This window comes from Scyliorhinus canicula, chromosome 14 (assembly GCF_902713615.1).
Source record: "Scyliorhinus canicula chromosome 14, sScyCan1.1, whole genome shotgun sequence".
Classification (NCBI taxonomy): Eukaryota; Metazoa; Chordata; class Chondrichthyes; order Carcharhiniformes; family Scyliorhinidae; genus Scyliorhinus; species Scyliorhinus canicula.
In genome coordinates, this window is record NC_052159.1 from 61,051,356 (window position 1) to 61,074,612 (window position 23,257).

At 41.8% G+C, this 23,257-nt stretch overlaps 2 protein-coding genes across 4 annotated transcripts in view; one reads left to right on the forward strand and one right to left on the reverse strand.

Moving 5' to 3' along the window:
- The window catches only part of elmod1 (ELMO/CED-12 domain containing 1), a 54,217-nt gene extending 35,705 nt beyond the window's left edge, over positions 1-18,512 (reverse strand). The window contains exons 1-3 of one of the 3 annotated variants that reach the window (XM_038818368.1): positions 18,342-18,512; positions 5,188-5,333; positions 1,881-1,909 (exon numbers count right to left, since the gene is read on the reverse strand). In XM_038818368.1, coding sequence (XP_038674296.1) covers positions 1,881-1,909; positions 5,188-5,332 — 174 coding nt within the window. In that variant the 5' untranslated portion in view covers position 5,333; positions 18,342-18,512. Of the gene's footprint in view, positions 1-1,880; positions 1,910-5,187; positions 5,334-18,009; positions 18,228-18,341 lie in introns of those variants that run through there. The other 2 variants (XM_038818369.1, XM_038818367.1) reach the window with 2 other exon arrangements.
- The window catches only part of alkbh8 (alkB homolog 8, tRNA methyltransferase), a 64,547-nt gene continuing 59,766 nt past the window's right edge, over positions 18,477-23,257 (forward strand). The window contains exons 1-2 of the mRNA XM_038818363.1: positions 18,477-18,671; positions 20,307-20,547. Of these exons, the coding sequence (XP_038674291.1) occupies positions 18,543-18,671; positions 20,307-20,547 (370 nt within the window). The 5' untranslated portion in view covers positions 18,477-18,542. The remainder of the gene's footprint in view (positions 18,672-20,306; positions 20,548-23,257) is intronic.

Below are 23,257 nucleotides of genomic sequence, written 5' to 3' on the forward strand. Positions count from 1 at the left end.
TCAGCACAACCTTTCTCCTATTTTCCTTTCAGATACCCCAAAATTGGAACTTGGCCAGGCAGTGTAGGAAGAGAAAGAGAATGATGGTGAAGACACACTGCCACTTGATTTCATAATTGCAGCCACTAGCTCATATACTGATAGTTCACCTATCTTAGATAATAGATTAGAGGTGGGATCTGCACATAGTAAAATACTATGCACATGAGCACAACAGGTAGAGCTAGAGGCCAGACTATTATTGGTATCAGCTTACCTTGGAATACCTTGGTCAGGGTTGCACAAACATTCTGTTGCAGAACAGTCAGATGATAATTTTGATGTTTAAGATTGCTATGGCTGATGGCCGCACTCAATAAATACTTGGTGCATTGGGATGCCTTCCAGAAAGCCTGCATTCAGTGCAAGAAACATGGAGGGGTCTAGCATTAAATTAGCACAGGGCCTTGGCACAGCTTGGAGTTCATCCTTTCAAGTATGCAAGTGGTTGCCAGTTTGTCAACACCCTTGTATTCCCAATCGCATTGTACGCCCAATCACAGTGGTCGATATCGCAGCTTTCATTGCAGAACTACCAGTTTCCAATGAGGGTTTCAGTTTTGCCTTGAAAGCTCATACTAAAGTGATGCAAGCTCAGACAGATATCATTATGGCTGTGGTTATCAGTGTTCAAAGTGCCATTGCAGGGTGTCACAGCAGACCAGCAATCTGTCCAATATATTAATAGGATTGTTAAGGGATTGCCCCAAGGGGCGTGGCAGTATCTTCACAGAATAAGAGTCACCTTCCCCTCTCAGGATGATAGCATTCAGCATTCAGATTACATCTAAGGCTTGACTGAGAGCTGTAACTACTGGAACACCTGAGCCCCAGGGAAAACATTGCTTGATTGGCAGCTCTGGTTCTCTGATCTATGCTGTCCATCGCACAGTGCTGATTTACACAAGACAAAGAGGTTGAAATGCTATAATTTTCTGCTTTTGATACTTTAAAGATTGGCTGATTTACTGTAGTAAAGGTTTTTTAAGTGGAAAATTATCAATGAATGACTTTTTAAAAATCTTTTTATTTTACACATATTACTGTCACTGTAGGGTTAATTTCTTCTGTATAATGTATGATGGTTGAATTGGCATTCAAGTGCCATAGCTTGTCATGGGGGGACATGAGGATCATAAGGGGCCACAGGTGGTGAGAGGGGTGAACGCTGTAGGGCTTTTCATGCTTATATTCTAAGTCCCACACTACCGAGATGGGGTTTGTGAACAGCCTGTCTCTGTACCTGGCAGCCCTTGTGGCTACCTCTCAAACTTTTTCCCGGATTGGCTGGTCTGACTGCAGCCTGCACCTCCACAATGAAAATCCCATCCTTGCGGGCACTTCTCCTGATATGGGGGGGGAGGGAACAAGCTGGGAATTTGCCCAATTCGCGGATGAGAATCCAGCTCCTAGAGTCACACATTTTAAATTACAAGGACAGCTTATACAAATTGTGGTTGCTTTTCTGAAATGTAGAAGGTAATGGGTAATTTGATTGAAAAAGTTTAACATATTAAGGGGAGCAGATAGTGTAAATAGAGAGAAACAGTTTCCCTGATTTGTGACATAATCTAAAAATGATAACATTTAGGAGTACAATTTGGAAACAAAACGCTCTTTGGCAATTTGGTAATTGATGTTTGACCAAATGTTAATTTTAAGTCTGAGTTTAAAGATTTTTATTAAGCAAAGCTATTAAGGGACAAGGCAAAAGCAGTCACTTGGAGTTGTCAACCAAGAGCTCATTGAATGACAAAACTGACACCTAGTCCTATGATTTCATACCAAGAACTAGTTTTCACATTAATAATAATGCACTGAATGCAAAATATTCTACTTACTTCATTCCTGGAGGACTTTAACGATGACTCTGGCAAGAAAATAACGAAATCAAATTATTCTACAGTGCAGATACACTCACAATTCACACTGAGCAAGAATGATGGAGATGCTAATCTCCATTTCCATCAGCTTAAACTGGCTGTCATTGAATTAGCAATGTTTCATAACATATTTGCTGCTATTGACTCCCATCCTTCCACTGCAATTTATACCAGAACAGTGAACTTAGTTTCAGAATGCAGTTGCTGTTACATTTGAGAAATAACATGTGGAGTCATGGAAGTACCGCTTTCTTTCTTGTAATATTTGACAGATCCAAGTAGATTGCCAGTATTTTTTAGGAAAAAACAAGAATTTTATACTAATTTTAAATTTGACTTCAAGTGCTATAAAACAACTGAAAATGTAACACAATCATTATTCTGCTTTATGGCTGTTGTAAAAAATTAAGCAGCCAAAGAGGTAGAAATTCCCATTTTTATACATCAGATTCTTTTGCATAGCCTAGGGTGATCTCAATCATGACAATCTGCTATGCACCCTTGTATCAAGATGGTCGTGCGTGTCCTGTTCTGACAGGCATCTCAATTCATCACCTTCTCAACAGACCTGCCAAGCAGTAAGAGTGAGCAACTAACTTTGACGGACCAGCAGAATTCCCTTAGATATAGGGTGCTCTTAATGATATTCATGGTGCTGTAGGACTGATATATTAAAACCCCCTTAATTGTATTGAATGAAGTTCAAAGAAATTCTAGACGTTCTTACAATTTTCAACTGTAACATTGACAGAAAATTCACAGAAACTCTAAAATAACAGAATTAACATTGGATGTTTCTGTTATAAATGGGCGGCACGGTAACACAGTGGGTAGCACTGTTGCTTCACAGCGGCAAGGTCCCAGGTTTGATTCCCGAATTGGTCACTGTCTGTGTGGAGTCTGCACGTTTTCCCTGTGTCTGCGTGGGTTTCCTCCGGGTGCTCCGGTTTCCTCCCACAAGTCCCGAAAGACATGGCGTTAGGTGAATTGGATATTCTGAATTCACCCTTTGGGAACCCGAACAGGCGCCAGAATGTGGCGACTAGGGGCTTTTCACAGTAACTTCATTGCAGTGTTAATGTAAGCCTACTTATGACAATAAAGATTATTATAAATCAGGGTATAGGAATTAATAATGGGAAATTGTGACAGGTAATGTGAGTAGGTATAATTTCATTAAAATATATATGTTATATTACCTATATTTTAAATTTATAACCCTTATCAATTTTAAAGCTGAAAACATTACTTCACAGCTCTAGGGTCCCAGGTTCAATTCCGGCTTGGGTCACTGTCTGTACAGGAGTCTGCACATTCTCCCAGTGTGTGTGTGGGGTTTTTCCGGGTGCTCCAGTTTCCTCCCACAGTCCAAATATGTGCAGGTTAGGTGAATTGGCTATGCTAAATTGCCCTTAGTGTCCAAAACAGGTTAGATGGGGTTACTGGGATAGGGTGGAGATATGGCCTTAGGTAGGGTGCTCTTTCCAAGGACCACTGCAGACTCGATGGGCTGAATGGCCTCCTTCTGCACTGTAAATTTTATGATTCTATGAACATAACAGTATATGGTCAACATATACCAGTTTATGCTATTCCGCAAGTTTTCTGAAGTTACCACAGACAATCTCCCAGAAACAAGTTCTTTTGCATATGTGATCTGTCAACAAAGGCTTTTCAAAAGTATTTTTCCTTACAATATAGATTTGAAGTATGCAATTATGGATTTAAAACTGGTTTTATGAACACTTCTGTAGCAATGTATCTCTCATGAAGCTTACATCTCCACCTCCCATACAGACTGACCTACACAATAATAATTATTACCAGTAGCTTAGTTAACAATCATGATCAGCAACAGAATTAGTTGTACATGCCAGCGTAAAATGTCCTTTATACAAATGTGTAAAAGTGGAGATAGATTTTTCATTAATTCAGTTGCAGGGTAGTTTAGTGGTATAGAAAATTGAAAGCAGCATTTGTAAACCTTGAAAACCAAACTGGCTCCTCTTTTTCAAATGGGTTTAGCTTTGGCAAATTGTCCAAGAACATTCCAAATGAGGGAAGTTAAGAAAAAGATTGAAAAATACAGACATTATTTTTCTGAAATTGCTGAATGTTGCTAAACTTTTGGAATTTTAAATGCTCTAAATTGAAAGCATTTGGAATAAATAAATAATTCACTGCACTTCACTCTGGTCTATTTATTAGAGTTGGTAAATGCTCACATGCCTGCCACAGGTGCTGAATTGTTATTGAAAACAAAATGTGATGGGCACAAGAGGCTTGAAAATAATGCACTGTCTTGCTTATTTTCATTACTGATTTTTAATTCCTAGCATCAAAATTTGGATATAACATTTAATCAGAAATGTAATTCAAGTAGTGTCAAGGCAATACAGAGGGGACAACATGGGAACAATTTTAATGCACAGTGCAGACTATGCGAGTGAGTCATAAATGACTACCAGTCAAAGATGTCTGCATTGGACCTGATCCACTTTCGGTTTGAGATCCTCATTATAGACTGGTTAGTGACCTGTCAGTGCAATACATGCTTCCCAAGTGACAGCTTGTCGACATGGAGGCAGGGAATTCAGCAGGGTGGCCGAATGGGTCGGATCTTTGAAGAGGAAAGTAGAAGCATCAGGAATGATTGGAAAATGCATAATGAACAGCAGTAAAACTTTGACTTTGAAACCTTTAAGGCTGAAAAACCCAGAAGTGGCTGCCATAAAAATATGTCCCAAACCTCCATATAGTTTTCCTTGGCTACAGCTGAGGCTCCTTTCATATTATACTGATAATGGCCACCACTCAACTTGTACCAGCAGCTTCAGTCAACTGAGAATGGAATTAATAGCAGTCATGTAGGTCAAAACAGGTGCTGATTTAAAAAAAAACACATTTTATTACATAACCATAGTATATAATTAGTTGAAATTTAAAGGCAGTTTGAATAGTATAGCAGGAGTGAGTCCAAAGATGGATTTTGCATCTTACAATTGCTTCAATAATGAGTTTACTTATCAGATTGCAGGTACCAATTGGTAGCAATGTTTTCACTACAGAAAGTGCAAAGAACAAGTCAGCTGTAAACAATCAAGATGTTACTTGGGATGAGGGAGACATACCTCCAATAATTTATGATCAACAGGACATTAGAAGAACATGGAAGCTCATCGTCAGCCTTTTTTCTCAGCTGAAACATGCTATCCAGTGGAAAAGGGCAAAAATAATAAAGAAAACCTTGGTGTTTGAAACCTACCTATTTTCAATGTTCTTTGAGCTCCAGGCTTCCTGCTGTAGCAGATTCTCTGAAGCTCACATTTTCCTGTTATTTTTCGTAAGGCAAATTTGAGAAAACGCCACAGACATTTGCAGTAGATGTACAGACACAGTTGAACCAACATCCTGCAGCCAAACAATAAAAATAAATTAAAAACAAAACCACTTGCAGACAACAAATACTTCCGTTCAATAAATACAAAATGTGTCAACAACCTAAGCTTTTAAAAATTGCCTGCGAATCCATGCTGAAATCTGCCTTTTGAATTTTAGAAACAAAAGTGCACAGTATTAAATATGAAGAAATAGTTTTTTTGTAATTTACAACAGAATCATTTTCCAGCAAGACTCGGAATGCCCTAGTGTGATATATCAGACATTTACAGAATCCTGTCACCTAATCTGCTTCTCAACTTTTATGCAGTATTATCAGCAACTGAAATGACAGGGAATCCATCAGAGCTAGGGTTTGACATATTCCTGGAGGTTTCATCACCTCCTGTTTTCGATCACCCTGCCAGTTGTAGTCTTTTCTCCCCATCTCCAGTAATTTTATAATAAACAGAAGTGTAGAAAGAAAATAAAAAATACACACACAATGTTAATAATTGTTCCTGGTTTGCCATTAGCATTGTCCTAGAGATTAGCCTTTGATTACTGGAAATACCATGACAATCTGTGAAGACTGATAACCTTGGCCACCAAATTTACTTTTCCATAATTGATAAACATAAATGAAGTAATACTTTACAAGCACACTTTATTGTAAGATTAATCATCAGACAAGAACCTTTGTTCATTCAATTTAATTAAATTATTGCTTATAGATTCAATGACTTCCCCCAACACCCAGTTACCTTTATTTCCTCCCAGGCTACAAATAACTTAAAACTAAGAAGGAAAACTAGTGACTGGTTCCAAAGGCCACTACCAACGCTACTGAAAGCTAGGTATTGGAAAGCAAGGGACAGCAACCAGCAAGTCACTTTTCTCAGATTCCCTCTGTTTTTAAGCAAATGTATGGCATCAGCTCTATACCTGCAGCTTAGGTACGGAGTAGGAAAATTAGATCTGCTTGATGGTAACGTGGCATGCCATGAAAATGAATCCTGGAAATCAAATCAAAGCCAGGGGAAAAGCAAATTTCAGGTAAGACTGGTTAACCATGTTTGAAAATCAAAATCCTCAAACTGTGTATATATATTACAGGGCTGGCTATATGTAGATCTTGCTACTTTGCTATAGTTCATAAGCCAGAAGCCTGCTGTAGTCCAGGATGAGTGGTGCTTTTTGGAGCCAGACCTGTAGATCCAGAGCAGCTGGAGGTCACCAGTCAAGGTCATCTGCAGCCTCCTCACTTGAAGAGCATTCTGCATCCATTGGGGAATTACCTTGTACGAGCATTGGGATAGGCAGAGGGACTCACACTAAGAGAATGCGCAAGAGTTGTTACGTAACATTATTGAAAATATCTAGTTCATGGTTCATCTAATACTCTAGAGGGAATCATAGAATCTACAGTGCAGAAGGAGGCCATTCGGGCCATTGAGGCTGCACCGACCCTTGGAAAGAGCACCCTACTTAAACCGACACCTCCACCTTATCCAGTAACCCCACCTAAGTTTTTGGACATTAAGGGCAACTTAGCATGGCCAATCCACCTGTGCTCCCATGTCTGCTCTAGTTTTGTTCGGGGAAGATTAAAGTTTAATTGTGGCAAATCAGATAAATACAACTAAAGCAGTTTGGAGTCTAATACAGTTAAAAGGTTGGGGCCATGTTGACTTCAGGGGTTAAGAGCTAGAAAGACAAGACCCGAGAACAGGAGATGGGCTATGAAAGGCTATGTCACCATGGAGATAGGTGGAGCTTAAAAATGTTCTGAAATTTTAATATTTTTATGTGTTCTGCTGCAGTGAAACAGGGTGCACTAAGAGGGTGCTGCAGTTAGCAGGCTCCAGGAAGTAGGGCTTTAAGAAGTCCAAACTGCAAGCTGTTAGTTGCAGTTTGGACCTTGTATGGTTTGCAGCTCACAGAGAAGCCATTTTGTGCAGTCAGGAGAAGTTTGGGAAGGGGGCAGATGGTCATTCGTTCTGTGCTGAGAAAAGGGCAGGTGGTGGCATAGTGGCATTGTCGCTGAACTAGTAATCCAGAGACCCAGGATGATGATATGGGGACCCTGAAGGAATTTAAGCTCAATAAAATATCTGGAATTTAAAGTCTAATAATAACCATGAAACTATTATCGATTGTCATAAAAACCCATTGGTTCACTAATGTCCATAAGGGAAGGAAACCTGCCATCCTTACCTGGTCTGGTCTACATATGACTCCAGAACCACAGCAATGTGGTTGACTCTTAAATGCCCTAGCAGCCATTGAGTTGTATTCAACCGCTAGGAAACACAAGTCCAACTCAGTCAATTCCTGCCATATCAGTCTGCACTCCATCATCAGCAAAGTGATGGAAGAAGTCATCAACAGTGCTATCAAGCGACCCTTAATAATAATAATCTTTATTAGCGTCACAAGTAGGTTTACATTAACACAGCAATGAAGTTACTGTGAAAATCCCCATGTCACCACACTACGGCGCTGATTCAGGTACACCGAGGGAAAATTCAAAATGTCCAATTCATCGAACAAGCACATCTTTCGGGACATGTGGGAGGAAATCGGAGCACCGGAGGAAACCCAACCAGACACGGGAAGAACGTGCATACTCCGCACAGAAAGTGACCCAAGCCGGTAATCGAACCCAAGTCCCTTGTGAAGCAACAGTGCTAACCACTGTGCTACCATGACTAGCAATAACTGCTCACGGCCACTCAGTTTGGGTTCCGCCAGGGTCACTCAGCTCCTGACCTCATTACAGCCTTGGCTCAACCATGGACAAAAGAGCTCAATGTCAGAGGTGAGGGGAGAGTGACTGCCCTTGATTTGAAATGAAAATGAAATGAAAATCGCTTATTGTCACAAGTAGGCTTCAAATTAAGTTACTGTGAAAAGCCCCAAGTCGCCACATTCCGGCGCCTGTTCGGGGAGGCTGGTCGGGAATTGAACCGTGCTGCTGGCCTGCCTTGGTCTGCTTTCAAAGCCAGCGATTTAGCCCTGTGCTAAACCTGCATTTGACCGAGTACGGCATCAAGGAGCCCCAGGTAAACTGGAATCAATGGGAATCAGAGGCAAAACTCTCCACTGGTTGGAGTCATACCTGGCACAAAGGAAGATGGTTGTGGTGGGTGGAGGTCAATCTTCGCAGCTGCATGACATCCTCAAGGTAGTATCCTTGGGCCAACCAGCTTCAGCCGTTCATCAATGACTTCCCTTACATCATGAGGTCAGTGGGAATGTTTATGGATGACTGCACAATGTTCAGCACCATTTGCAACTCCTCAGATAATGAAGCAATCATATCCAACTATCTTCAGCTGCTTCATCAGAAGTGTGGATATTTACAGATGATTGCACAATGTTCAGTACCATTCACAACTTCTTAGATACTGAAGCAGTCCATGTTCAAATGCAGCATGAATTGGGCAATAGCCTGGCTTGGGCTGATAAACAGACTATCTCCACCGAGAATTTAATCTTCTCCTCTTGACATTCAATGACATTACCATCGCTGAATCCCCCCAATATTAACATCCTGGGGATTACCATTCAACAGAAATTCAAGTGGACTCGCCTTACAAATATTGTGGCTACAAGAGATCAGAAGTTAGGAATCCTGAAGTAAGTAACTCACCTGAGGCATGACTGTGATGGAATACTTTCCACTTGTCTGGCTGAGTGAAACTCCAACAGCATCGAAGACGATTGGTGCCATCCAGGATAAAGCAGCCTGTTTGATTGGAACCCGATCCACAGACATTCATTCCTGTCACCACCGGCGGAGTGACAGTAATGTGCACCATTTACAACATACACTGCAGAAATTCACCAACTCACCTGAGACAGCACCTTCCAAACACACAACTATCAAGAAAGAGAAGGGCAACAGACACATGTGTCACCACCACCTAGAAGCTCCCATCCAACCACACACCATCTTAACTTAGAAATATATCCCCATTTCCTCATTGTTGCTGAGCCAAGATCCTGGATATATATGTCAAATATATCCCCATTCCCTCATTGTTGCTGAGCTAAGATCCTGGAACTCCCTCTTTAACAGTACTGTAGGTGTACCTACACCACTTGGACTGCAGGGTTCAAGAAGGCAGCTCACCACCAGCTTCTCAAGGGCAATTAGTGATGAGCAATAAATGCTGGCCTAGCCATTGATACCCACATTTTATGAATGAAAAAACCAATGGTGGAATGCTATCTACTCTGTAGCCTCTCTTCCTCCACAATCTGTGCACTTCTTCCTCAACGTAGTGCTCCTGTTCCTCAGTTTCATTTCATAGGTCAGGGCAAGGGTTGTTGCCTCATAATAGCCACTTTGAACAGTATGCAACATACTACCACAAATCTCAATACCCACTCAGCTGAGTACTAGCAGGTCCCTCCAGAGCAGTCCAAGCAGTGGAAGCTGTCAATTGCAGGCTCTATAATGTTTCTTGTAAAAGTATGGCTCCCATTTAGTATGTGCATGTATGTTCTGGACCGGCGCCATGAACTATGTCGATGAATGAGTAACCCTCATCAACCAGTAGCCAGTCTTTAACTTGCTGCGGTGTCAAATACAGGTGGACCAGAAAGAATGAATTGTGACCACTGCCAAGAGCACAGATGTTTTTCAATACTATGCATTTCCTGTAGATTGTGGTAATATTCCTTATTGCAAGAGTAAGCTTTGTACATTGTTAGTCAATTATGTGTTAAGCATTACCTGGTACAGCTGAGGAACACCCTCTGGCATGGTACTCTGTTGCATTTACTGGAGAGGAAGAAGTGGGACAGAAGATGCATCATTTGCTAGTCTCTGTTTTCTCTAGGCTATTTTTTCAGTCAGCTGAACTTTTTGTTTCTGCTCACCTCTTCCAATTCCCTTCAAAAGAGTCAGCTTTCTGCATCTGTCTCCTAGCTATTAGAGTCAATGACATCCATCTTCATATCTCGCTTGCAAGTGTCCTTGTAGCAGAGGTATGGACAACCAGAAGGTCATAACTGAGTGGCCAATTCACTGCACAGAAAGTTTTCGGGTTTATCCAATTAAAGTGTTGAGCCATTCTAGAAATCATTGACTTGATAATTAGTGTGTTGATGAATCAGCCTGCTCCCTGTTTCCGAATTGGTGACCATATCCTCAGCATGTCTTGGACAATGAAGGTGAAAACTGTTCAGCATTTTGTCCTGCCCCACATATCCAGGTCTCATACTCCAGGGGAGTGCATTGAGGGTACAGGCTTGGTAAACTCAGTTTGGTGTTCTCAGTCAAGTTGCTGTTGCTGCACACTTTCTTATGCAGCTTAGACATAACATCTGCAGCTTTTGTCATGCCCAAGTTGATTTCAGCATCAAGTGACAGGTTGATTGTGATTGCGGAGCCAAGGTATTGGAAGCTATCAACAGTCTCCAATATCACATTATCAAAGTTGATGATGGCTGAATTAATGTCCTGGACCATGACTTTTGGCTTCATCAGAGAGTTACCCCATGCAGATGATGCCTCACAGCATTCCATACGGAGGATCACTTCCAATGGCACACTCTCATGCTTGGAAAGTTTTATTTGATCATCAGCAGAATTACCATAACTTCCAACCCTTTGAAATAAAGGTCAACATTCCATGAGCCTTTTTTTTTGATTAAACTTTCTTCCTAGTTTTTAGTCATTTCTGTGCTTGGACTCTGCTACAGTTACTAGCTTCTTGCTATTTAGAAAACATTCTGATCTAACTTTCTTAGGTTCAAAGTGAATCACTTCACATTTCTTCACATGGAACTCCATCTGCCATAATTTTGCTCAACCACTCGTTATGGATGAATCGTTGCAACTTTTTTCTCCCATCTACACAGTTTACTGTGCCACCTAACGTGATGTCATCAGCAAATTTGGATACAAGGTTGGCTATTCTGTCATCTAATTTATTTATAAATATAGTAAAAGCTTGAGGCCCCTTAGGACACAACTCATCAGAATTTTCCATTTGAAGTACATAACTGTTATTCCTACACTTCATGTCCTACCAAATAACCGATTCTCTACGAATCGATAGAATATTTCCAATTCCCTGTGCTGTCATTGTGTAAGGGTGTAAGGATCATCTCACAAGAGTATGCAACACTCAAATAAGACCAATTTTTTAAACTATCTAGGTTGCCCATGGACATAATGATATTTTTCACTATTTTAAATACTTCTGTAATAAAGATTGATGATATATTCCCATAATGAGTTTTCTCCCCGTACTACATTTCTTCGCCAAGTATGGATTCTTTATGCAAGATTTCAACTTCAAAATCCATGTTGGGATAATCATTTATTTTTTTCCTCCTTTTATACCCTCTACTACTCCCTAACCCAAATTGGCTCATGGTGAAGCAACATTATGATATTAAAGCTCCATCCTTGTTTCAAAATCCTTCCATAGCCTCATCCCTCTCTATTCCTGTAATCTTTTCCAGCCCCACAACCCTCAGAGATATTTGCACTCCTCTAATTCCGTCTCCAAAGCATCCCCAGTTTTAATCACGCTACTACTGATGGCTGTGCCTTCAGATGCCTGGGACCCATGCTCTGGAAAACCCTCCCTAAAGCTCTCCACTCCTCTTTTTCCTCATTCCTCACTTTCTCTTTTAAGATGCTCCTTAAAACCTACCTCTTTGATCAAGCTTTTAATAATCTGCCCTCATATCCCTTATCTGGCTTGATGCCATACTCAGTTTAATAAAGCTCCTGTGAATGACTTGTGTCATTTTATGAAGTAAAAAGGATTACAAATTGTTGTGGTTTATTTCCACATCAAGTGTGCACTGGGATCGGAGATGCACCCAAGAATATTGTAGGAAGTGAGAATGGAAACTGTGGAGGCGCTGGCCATAATCTTCCAGTCTTCTCTAAACTCAGGTGTGGTGTGAGAGGACTGGAGAATTTCAAACGTAATGCCCTTGTTCAAAAAGGTTGCAAGGAAAGTAATTACAGGCCAGTCAGTTTAACATCAGTCGTATATAAGCTTCTAGAAACAATTATTCAGGATAAATTAGTAGTCACATGGAAAACATGGGTTGATTAAGAAGAGTCAACATAGATTTCTAAAGAGGAAATTGTTTTTAACTTGGGTATTTTTGAGGAGGTAAGAGGAAAGGTCGAAGAGGGTAATGCTGTTCATGTGGTACTTCAACTTTCAGAAGCATTCGATACAGTGCTACCCAACGGAATTGAGAGAAAAGTTATAGCTCATGGAGTAAAAGAGACAGTAACAACATGGATACCAAATTGGCTGAATAATAGAAAGCAGACAGCAATGAACAATTGATATTTTTCACATTAAAGGAAGGTTTGTAATGGGGTTCCTCAGGCGCAGGTATGGATATCTTTGCTTTTCATGATATATATTAATGATAGAGATCTTTGCGTGCAGGGGACAGTTTCAAAGTTTGCAGATGATAGGAAACTTGGAAGTAATGTAAGCTGTGACAAATACAGTGTGGAACTTCAAATGAACTAGAAAAGTTGGAGGAGTGGCAGATAGGTGGTAGCTCAAGTTCATTGTGGAGAAGTATAAAGTGATGCATTTTGGTAGGGAGAGCATAGAGACAATGGGCATGATTCAACTAAAATATTTCTCAGTGTAATTTTGGGCAGGTTTGGGGGGGGGGGGGTATTTCTTGCTGGCTTTTTGGGTGAGAGCCACACTGCCATTCAACCACACTTAGTCATTTTTTTGGGGAGGGTCTTGGGGAATTTCTCTGGTCAAGCCAATACTTAGAATTTTTTTCAATACTGGGGAGCTGAACTTGCTGGTGAGACCAGCTCCTCAGAGATTGGGCCCACATTTTGAAAGAGTGCCCCAATCACTAAGTGAGCTTGAAAGTCTCCCACCCACAGGCAACATCACACAATAGGAAGGATGCAAATGCATTGGAGAGTGCAGAAGAGGTTTACAAGAATGGTTCCAGAGATGAGAAACTTCAGTTATGAGGATAGCTTGTAGATGGTTGCATGGTGGCACATCGATTAGCACAGCTGCCTCAAAGCTCCAAGGACCCAGGTTAAATTCCAACCTTGGGGGTGACTGTCTTTGTTGAGTTTACACATTCTCCCCATGTCTGCGTGGGTTTCCCCCAGATGCTCTGGTTTCCTCCCACAGTCCAAAGATGTTTCCGTTAGGTGGATTGGCCATTCTAAATTGTCCCTTTTGTGTCTAATGGTTAGGTGGAGTTATGAGGTTACAGGGATAGGATGGGGGACTGGGCCTGGGCAGAGTGCTCTTTCAGAGGGTTGGTGTAGACTAGATGGATCGAATGATCTCCTTCTGCACTGTAAGGATTCTATGATTTTGAGAGTTGGGACTGTTCTTCTTGGAGAGGAGGCCGAGAAGAGTTTTATAGAGATGTTCAAAATCATGATGGTCTGGGCAAAGTAGATAGGGAGAACCTGTTCTTTCCAAATGCTCAGTTATTTCATCCTTAATAACTGACTCCAGCATTTTCTCCACCACCGATGTCAGGCTAACCGGTCTATAATTCCCCATTTTCTCTCTCCCTCCTTTTAAAAAAAAGTTGGGTTACATTAGCTACCCTCCAATCGATTGGATCTCTTCCAGATTCTATAGAATGCTGGAAAATGATCACCAATGCATCCACTATTTCTAGGGCCCTGATGTACCATCAATTCGACTCAAGACACAATTAGGATCCGAACTGTGGCTTTAATCAGCTAGTTGTTAGCCCGGTGGTCGACTACAGAGAAAGGCCGACCGCCGGGAACTCGGAGGCGGTGCCTACTTGCCTCTCGACCAATTGGAGAGCAGTCACATGACTAGTCCCAACCAATCGGACGAGAGGCATATGACCAGCCAGAGCCAATGGGAAGCCAGTGCTCTGCACCAATGAAAGTGCTCATATCCATACCACCACAGGCCCTACCTTAAGTACTCTGGGATGCAGAGCATCAGGCCGTGGGGAATTATCGGGTTATAATCCCATGAATTTCCCTAGTACAATTTCCTGATTAATATGATTTCCTTCAGTTCCTCCTTCATGCTAGACCCTCTGTCCCCTAGGGAAATTTGGCTGGCGGGATACAGAATTGGCTGGCCGAAAGAAGGCAGTGAGTGGTAGTGGATGGAAAGTATTCCGCCTGGAGGTCGGTGACCAGTGGTGTCCCACAGGTATCTATTATGGGACCTCTGCTCTTTGCGGATGACTTGGATGAGGAAGTGGAAAGGTGGGTTAGTAAATTTGCTAATGACACAAAGTTTGGTGGAGTTGCAGATAGTGTTGAGGGCGGTTGCAGGTTACAACAGGACATTGACAGGATGCAGAGCTGAGCTGAGAAGTGGCAGATGGAGTTCAACCTAGATAAATGTGAAGTGATTCATTTTGGAAGGTCGAATTTGAATGCTGAATACAGGGCAAAAGGCAGGAATCTTGGAAATGTGGAGGAACAGAGGGATCTTGGGGACAACGTACATAGATCCCTCAAATTTGCCACCCAGGTTGTTAAGAAGGCATATGGTGTATTGGCTTTCATTAACAGGGCGATTGAATTTAAGAGCCGCGAGGTTTTGCTGCAGCTTTATAAAACCCTAGTTAGACCACACTTGGAATATTGTGTCCAGTTCTAGTCACCTCATTTTCAGAAGGATGTGGATGTTTTGGAGAGGGTGCAGAGGATGTTTACCAGGATGCTGCCTGGACTGGAGGGCATGTCTTATAAAGAAAGGTTGAGGGAGCTAGGGCTTTTCTCACTGGAGCGAAGAAGGTGATAGGGGTGTACAAGATGATGAGAGGCATGGATTGAGTGGATAGCCAGAGACTTTTCCCCAGGGCTGAAATGGCTGTCACGAGGGGACATAATTTTAAACTGATTGGAGGAAGGTATAGGGGAGGTGTTAGAGGTTGGTTCTTTACACAGAGTGGTGGGTGCGTGGAATGCACTGCCAGTGGAGGTGGTGGAGTCAGAGTCATTAGGGACATTTACACGACTCTTGGACAGGCACATGGACAGCAGTAAATTGAAGCGGAGTAGGTTAGGTTGATCTTAGATTAGGATAAGTGGTCGGCACAACATCATGAGAAGTAGGGCCTGTACTGTGCTGTTCTATGTTCTAATTGGTGCATTGCCTCTTCTCTTGTTTTTCCTCTTGCATGGCAGCTGTTTGCCATTCTGCCAATGGGACCTGCTCCAGGCACATATTTTTTTCTTTGAGTGGAATTTAGTGCAAACCCACCAAAGCAGGTTTTGTGATGGGAATCACCTTGAACTGGGCAGAATGAGGGCAATTAGAAATCCCAGTGGTGGAATCTGATGGTTGGCAGCAAGGCAGCGAGGTGGCAAATCCACACAAGGCAATGGAAAGCCAATTAAGATAGTTAAGAAAGTTATTAAGAAAGCAAGCTGCTGAACATGTACCTTTTGAGATTAAGCGAGTGGCAAACAGGGATCACAGGCCATTAGATTTTTGCACACCACTTCCAATCTTATGAGAAGTGAAAGCTTACTGTGTTGAAGTGGAGAAGTAGAAGGCGACCTGGGGGCTTTTCACAGTAACTTCATTGCAGTGTTAATGTAAGTCTACTTGTGACACTAATAAAGACTATTATTATGGGGCAAAAAGTGAAAAATGAACACTTTTTGCTCCTTCACTTATCTGATAATACAATTGCCCAGAATTCATGGACATAGGTAAAGTGACAGCACTCGCCATTTACCATGAAGAGAGCAGCTCACAAAAATCTAGCAGTCTCTATGGTGTGGACTTTCCCTTTCATAACACGAGTTTGAATCTGACATCAAGTCAAGGGGATCTCCAGTTGTTCAACAGCAGTGATGAGATCAAGTAGGGTTGGCAGGCAGTCACATGGAAGTATTCTCACAGGCAACAAAGCAGGAATGAAAAAGTGCTGAACTTCCATTTTTAAATATGAAATATATTATTAATATAATTAAATATTGGAATATCATTCAAAATTCACAGGATTTAGAAATGGAAATATTTTAAAATGTAAAAAGTATTTAAAAACATGAATTATTTTAATGGAGAAATTTTACATTTGAAATTTAAAATTAGTTTTTCCAAGGTCAATGAGTCTGTCAGCAGTAATTGAAAGGTTAAAAAGTTAAAATTCCATCCACCTCATTCAACAAGGCATAATGTTGAAAATAATAATAATCTTTATTATAATAATAATCTTTATTATTGTCACAAGCAGGCTTACATTACACTGCAATGAAGTTACTGTGAAATCTCCCTAGTTGCTCCACTGTGTCACCTGTTCGGGTACACAGAGGGAGAATTTAGAATGTCCAATTCACCTAACAGCACATCTTTTTGGGACTTGTGGGAGGAAACCGGAACACCCGGAGGAAATGCAGTCACGGGGAGAATGTGCAGACTCCGCACAGACAGTGAACCAAGCTGGGAATCGAACCTGGGACAGTGGCGCGGTGAAGCAACAGTGCTAACCACTGTGCAAAGGGTTTTTACAACAAGGCAAAGAGTAAAGTGAAAGCCCTCATCAATTCAGTGATTTCTGATGAATTGCAGTCTGGGAGAACATCAACAGTGCACCCTATGGAAAATATAGAATTACTGACAACAATATTTCCATCAATCTCTACGGGAACCGTAGTGGCATGAGCGATATTGGCTGTGTGAGACTGTTTTAATGGAACTCTTGGCTAAACATGGACTAGATTATTGAGTGGAAATGAAAACACAAGTATTCTGCGAGGTTGAACACATATTGTATTCATTTAAAATATTTTCATTGAGTTATCTGTAAGTGTATGAACACAAACCATTTGGGGCCAGTTTGTGCAGATAAAGTCTAGACTCCAGAATTTTAGATTTTGTCATTGTAAAAGGCTCTCTAGTTTAAAGGTATTGATATACGGAACAAGTTGCTGAATATGGCAATGAAACATAATAGGATAGATGGATAAACAGTTTGCAAGGTTTAAACAATCAGAAGCTTCTTTATTCACCTGGAATAAAAAACTAACAGACGTTGTTTCTGGTGTGTTGTATACCATTCATAAAAAGGCATTTACAAAATATATACATTTAAGATTTTCACAAATGGAAGTCCCGAAATTAAATTGATCTTTTCAGAATAAAATATCCTTAGCCACTCCCTTTAAACTTGTGTCAAGGGCTAAAATTATTCAGGCACGATTTCCGTTAGATTAGATAGGGGAGGGGGCTGAACACAATTAATTCCAGTAAAATGAAAATAAAACAGTAAACGGGGATTTAAAAAGCGTTGACTGACTGGCGATCATTAGAGATGTGCTCATTTTCTTGCCCATGTTAACTGATGCTCCGGGATAACTGCGAGGATGCAGGCGGCTTCCATTTGCTGCACCTCCCCGTGAGCTGTTAGGTAACTAACCGAGTGAGGAGGACAAGGGCACGTAGCGCTGGCGGCAAGCCGCAGCATCGCACTGCAGTGGGATGGGTGTGGAGGGAAGGAGGAAAAAACACGCTTCGTATTTAACAATATTCAATAAACGCAATTGATCCTCGAGCGCTTTCTCTCCCCGAGAAGATGGAGGTGATGGATTGCCAGACACAGAACAAGAGCACCTGCGACCTGACCCACTGAAAACCCGCATCTCTGGCGGCTTTGTTCCCACCATTCATTCACATTTATTTATTTATTTACTGATTATTTATTTATTTACCCGATTTTTGTGTGGAAGTAAAGAACGGTCGACGCTCACTGGTGTAAGGGGTTCTGCAGAAACTCTTGGGCATCATTCAATGCTCTTGGCCAAAAGCGCCAGCTTGTGTTAGCAGACGGGATGATAGGGTGAGCTGGAGAGACCCGGAGCAGCAGCACATCCCGGACTGGCTGATCCATCACCAGTTCCACACCATCCATGGCAAAGCCGAGGATGCTGCGGCACCCCGCGCTGCCCCTTTCTATTACAAACTGGAAATGTTTTTGTGCTGCATTTATTATATTTTGTTTGCCCGCCCGCTGCAAACTGAACCGTCTCATTCACTCACTCACCTGGCCTGAGTCCTCTGCAGCCGGGGCGGGATGAGGACCACCTCAGGCAGCCGCTGACGCTGTTACCATGACACGGGCTGTGGGACCGGAAGTACAGGCGCCTGGCGCCGGACGTACAGGCGAGTTGCAGCCGGAAGTCGGCGCCCGCTCAGTCAGCACCGGCCGGCGGCGGCGACGAAACCGCCGCCACGGGTCAGAAACATGGCGGCGCCCGGCTGCAGGAGCGTGAAATTGTCCAAAGAGCAGAAAAAATTACTGCGCAAACAAGTGAAAGCGCAGCACATCCTCCTGAAGCAAGACGGCATCGCAACCGTGCCTGGACCGACTCAAGTCAGTTGCCTTTCTCTTTCTCTCAGCAACAGTTGCAGTGCTTTCTGGATACGACCCAGTTCTGCTGGGAACAGTGTCTGTACAGTAGGCCCATGTCAAAGTTTACTGTCATCTAATACGTTAATTATTTACAAACTTAAGTTTAGATTGATTGGCCATGCTAAATTGCTCCTAAATGTGTAAAGGTTAGGTGGAGTTATGGAGATAGGGTGGGGGATTGGGTCTGGGTAGAGTGCTCTTTCAGAGGGTTGGTGTAGGTGCGATGGGCTGAATGGCCTCCTTCTGCACTGTAGACATTGTATGATTCTATGAAATTATTAATTTCAGTTAGGAAATGTGGCATCAATCTATCCTTCCCCATAATAATAATCTTTATTGTCACAAGTAGGCTTACATTAACACTGCAATGAAGTTACTGTGAAAATCCCCTAGTCTCCACATCCCGGCCCCTGTTCGGGTACGCAGAGGGAGAATTCAGATTGTCCAAATTACCTAACAGCACATCTTTTGGGACTTGTGGGAGGAAACCAGAAGAAAGCCGCACAGGCACAGCGGGAATGCGGAGACTCCGCACAGACAGTGACCCAAGCCGGGAATTGAACCTGGGACCCTGGCACTGAAGCCACAGTGCTAACCACTGTGCTACCATGCTGCCCAGTGCTGTCTGTATATACTGTCTGTTCTACTGAATTGGATTGGTTTATTGTCACGTGTGCCGAGGTACAGTGAAAAGTATTGTTCTGCATGTAGCCCCAACAGGTCATTCTGTACATGGAAAGAAAATACGTAATAGGGCAGACATAACATACACAGCGTAAATACATATATACAGGCATCGGGTGAAGCATACAGGAGTGTAATGTACTCAGTAGAGAAGATGTGTGAAGAGATCAAATCGGTCCATCAGTCCTTAGGAAGGTCATTTAGGGGTCTGGTAACAGCAGGGAAGATGCTGTTTTTGAATCTGTTAGTGCATGATCTCAGACTTTTGTATCTCCTGCCCGATGAAAGAAGTTGGAAGAGTGAGTAAGCCAGGTGGGAAGTGTCTTTAATTATGCTGCCTGCTTTCCCAAGGCAGCGAGAGGTATTGACATAGTCAATGGCTGGGAGGTGGGTTTGTGTGATGGACTTTGCGGTGTTCACGACTCTGTAGTTTCTTCCGGTCTTGGGCTGCGCAGTTGCCATACCAGGCTGTGATGCAGCCAGATGGGATGACCTGACTAATGACGAGTCATCTGTCAACTCCAGTCTGGGGCATTCATCCTCAAATCCCCTCTCACTTATCTCACCTTGCAAGTTCTGATACCTGCCTTTATCCAACTGAGCAGTAGATAATTATCACAACAACCCTGACATGCTCAATAAATATATGCTACTTACAATTTGTGGTGGATTCTGGTGGTTCATAATGCTTGCAACAATATGAGAATTTAGTACATTTTATGAAATGATTGCCATATAGTTGTAACTAGAAAATGTTTACCTTTAATATTCATACTGAATTTGGCAGAGGTGATTTAATTTTTAACTTGCTAATCTTGTAAAGCTCATAATGCGAGTAGAAACTTTGTAGCTGCTGATTTTTAGTGGTCACCATAATATCTGGTGTAACATCTCGCATCTTGTTTTTATTAGCACTTGGTTATAGCCAATGGTGGTCTGGGCAATGGTGTCAACCGACAGCAGCTGAGTGAAGTACTACAAATGTTTGGAATAGTTGAGACCCTTCTGATGCTTCCTCATAAACCACATGCATTTGCGACATATAGTACAATTCAAGAAGCGAGAGAGGCATACAATGCTCTAAATGGAGAAAACATAAAGATTGCTGGACATACACAACCTATCATTTTATATCTGAACTTTGTGGAGGAAGGTAAGTTCATTTCCATTTTTGTGATTTTCATGAGTACTGAACCGTAAAACTCAAAAGTTTTACGTTCTTCAATTTTAATGTGGTGAATTTATTAAAGATTTGCACTTCAAACATCATAACTAATTTAGCTACCCTACAATTTAAAGACAGCTTTTCCTGGAGTAATAGTTCAATCTTTAGCAAACCTTTTCAAATTCTATTGTGTTTTATACAGATTTTCTTTTCACCAATTTTATAATCTTGGCAGGTTTGTCACCAATTGGCTTTAGAAGCTAATTTTAGAGTCTTGGCAGGTTATTTTAAGTATGTCTTTCCTGAAAATCTGCAATTTTAACAAAGCACAGGACTGCCTTCAAGAGAAACATATCCCCAATCTCCAATATGGCAAAACACAGATAGCTACCTACAACTATCAGCTTTAAAATGGACATTCATTCAAAGAAAATGTAGGCATATGTGTGTGATGTAGTATTTACAAATGGATCCTTCTTTATGCTTTTCACTGAATTGTGGTATTCAATACCCAAAGCATCAAAACAAAATGGAATTTAACTTATTTATTCACTGTAAATCAATGCATTTGGTATCATCCTCTATTTGACAAAAACATGTGAATTCTTTGACTCACATTTGCATGTCCATAGATCCATAAAGACAGTAGGACAGGTAGATAAGCTGGTCAAAAAAGCATATGGGATACTTGCCCTTATGAAATGAAATGAAAATCGCTTATTGTCACGAGTAGGCTTCAATGAAGTTACTGTGAAAAGCCCCTATAAGGCATAAAATATAAGAGTAGAGCAATTATGATGGAGCTGTATAAAACGCTTGTTGGGCCATAGGTGCTGTGTGCAGTTCTGTTCGCCATGCTATAGGAAGGATGTGATTGCATTAGAAAGGATGAAGAGAGGATTCACCAGGGTGTTGTCCGGAGCATTCCAGCTATGACGAGAGATGGTTAGGTTGGGGTCGTTCTCCTTGGAGCAGAGAAGGCTTAGATAGGCCCTGAATGAGGTGTTCAAAATTGAGGGATATGGATAGGATAGATAGGTGCTAATAAAAACAAGATGTGAGCTGTTACATCAGATATTATGGTGACCATTGATAATCAGCAGCTACAAAGTTTCTACTGGCATTATGAGCTTTACAAGATTAGCAAGTTAAAAATTAAATTAAATGTTTCTTCTCAGTTGAGGGGGGTCAATGACCAGGGGGCATAGATTTACGGTAATGGGCAGAAGATTTAGTGAGGATTTGAGGAAAAATGTTTTTATCCAGAGAGTGGTTGGGAAGTCACTGCCTGAAAGGGTATTAGAGGAGGGAAACCTCACAACGTTTAAGAAGTATTTTTGATAAGCACTTGAAACACCATAGGACCAAGTGCTGGAAAATGGAATTAGAATAAAGAGATGCCCCGGGTTCCTCCGAAGATGTGCAAGTTAGGTGGATTGGTCATGCAAAATTGCCACTTAGTGTCCAAAAGTGGGCTAAACAACTGGCTTGTAATGCAGAACAAGGCCAGCAGTGCGGGTTCAATTCCCATACTGGCCTCCCCGAACAGGCTCTGTAATGTGGCTTTTCACAGTAACTTCATTGAAGCCTACTTGTGACAATAGCGATATAAAAGGTTAGGTGGGGGTAGGGGGCTTCGGTACAGTGCTCTTTCAGAGGGCTAGTGTAGATTCGATGGGGTGAATGGCCTCCTGCACTGTAGGCATTCTATGATTCTCGGTGCTTGATGACTGGCGCAGATACGATGGGCTGTAGGGCCTCTTTCTGTGCTTGTAAAACTCTGACTTTTGGGCAATACATATTTTTATTTTACATAGAATTTACAGTGCAGAAGGAGGCTATTCGGCCCATCAAGTCTGCACCGGCTCTTGGAAGGAGCATCCTACCCAAGGTCAACACCTCCACCCTATCCCCATAACCCAGTAACCCCACCCAACACTAAGGGCAATTTTGGACACTAGAGGCAATTTAGCATGGCCAATCCACCTAACCTACACATCTTTGGACTGTGGGAAGAAACCGAAGTACCCGGAGGAAACCCACGCACACACTGGGAGGATGTGCAGACTCCACACAGACCTTGGCGATCCACCCGTATAATATTATCAGTTTAAGTGTTGTAACATACTTAACATTCTTTTTAAATATAGGATATTTATGGCACAGTAGGAGGTCATTCAGCCAGTGATTCTGTACTGACTGAGAAAGAACTATTCCTCCCAATCCTACTACCAGCTTTAGGTCCGTTGGTTTGTAGCCCTGTAGGTTGCACCCTTCCAAGTGCATATCCAAGTACTTCTTAAATGTGATGAGGATTTCTGCCTTTACCAATCTTTCATACAGTAAGCTCCAGACCCCTACCACCCTCTAGATGAATACAATTCTCCTCGTCACCCTTTTAATCCATCCATCAGTTGCACTAAATCTGTGTGTGCCTGATTTTTGACCTCTCAGCTAGGGGAAATGGGTCCTTCCGACCCACCCTCTGTAGACCTCTTATAATTTTACACACCTCAATTAAATTTTCCTTTGACCTCCTCTGTTATTAAAAAAAAAATCAGCTGATCCAATCATTCCTCATAGCTAAAATTTCCTTTTTGTGACAATATCTTTGTGCATTTTCTTTGCATGTTCTAGTTTGATCATATCTATCCTGTAATGTGACTAGAAATATATGCGGTACGCCAGCTGTGACCTA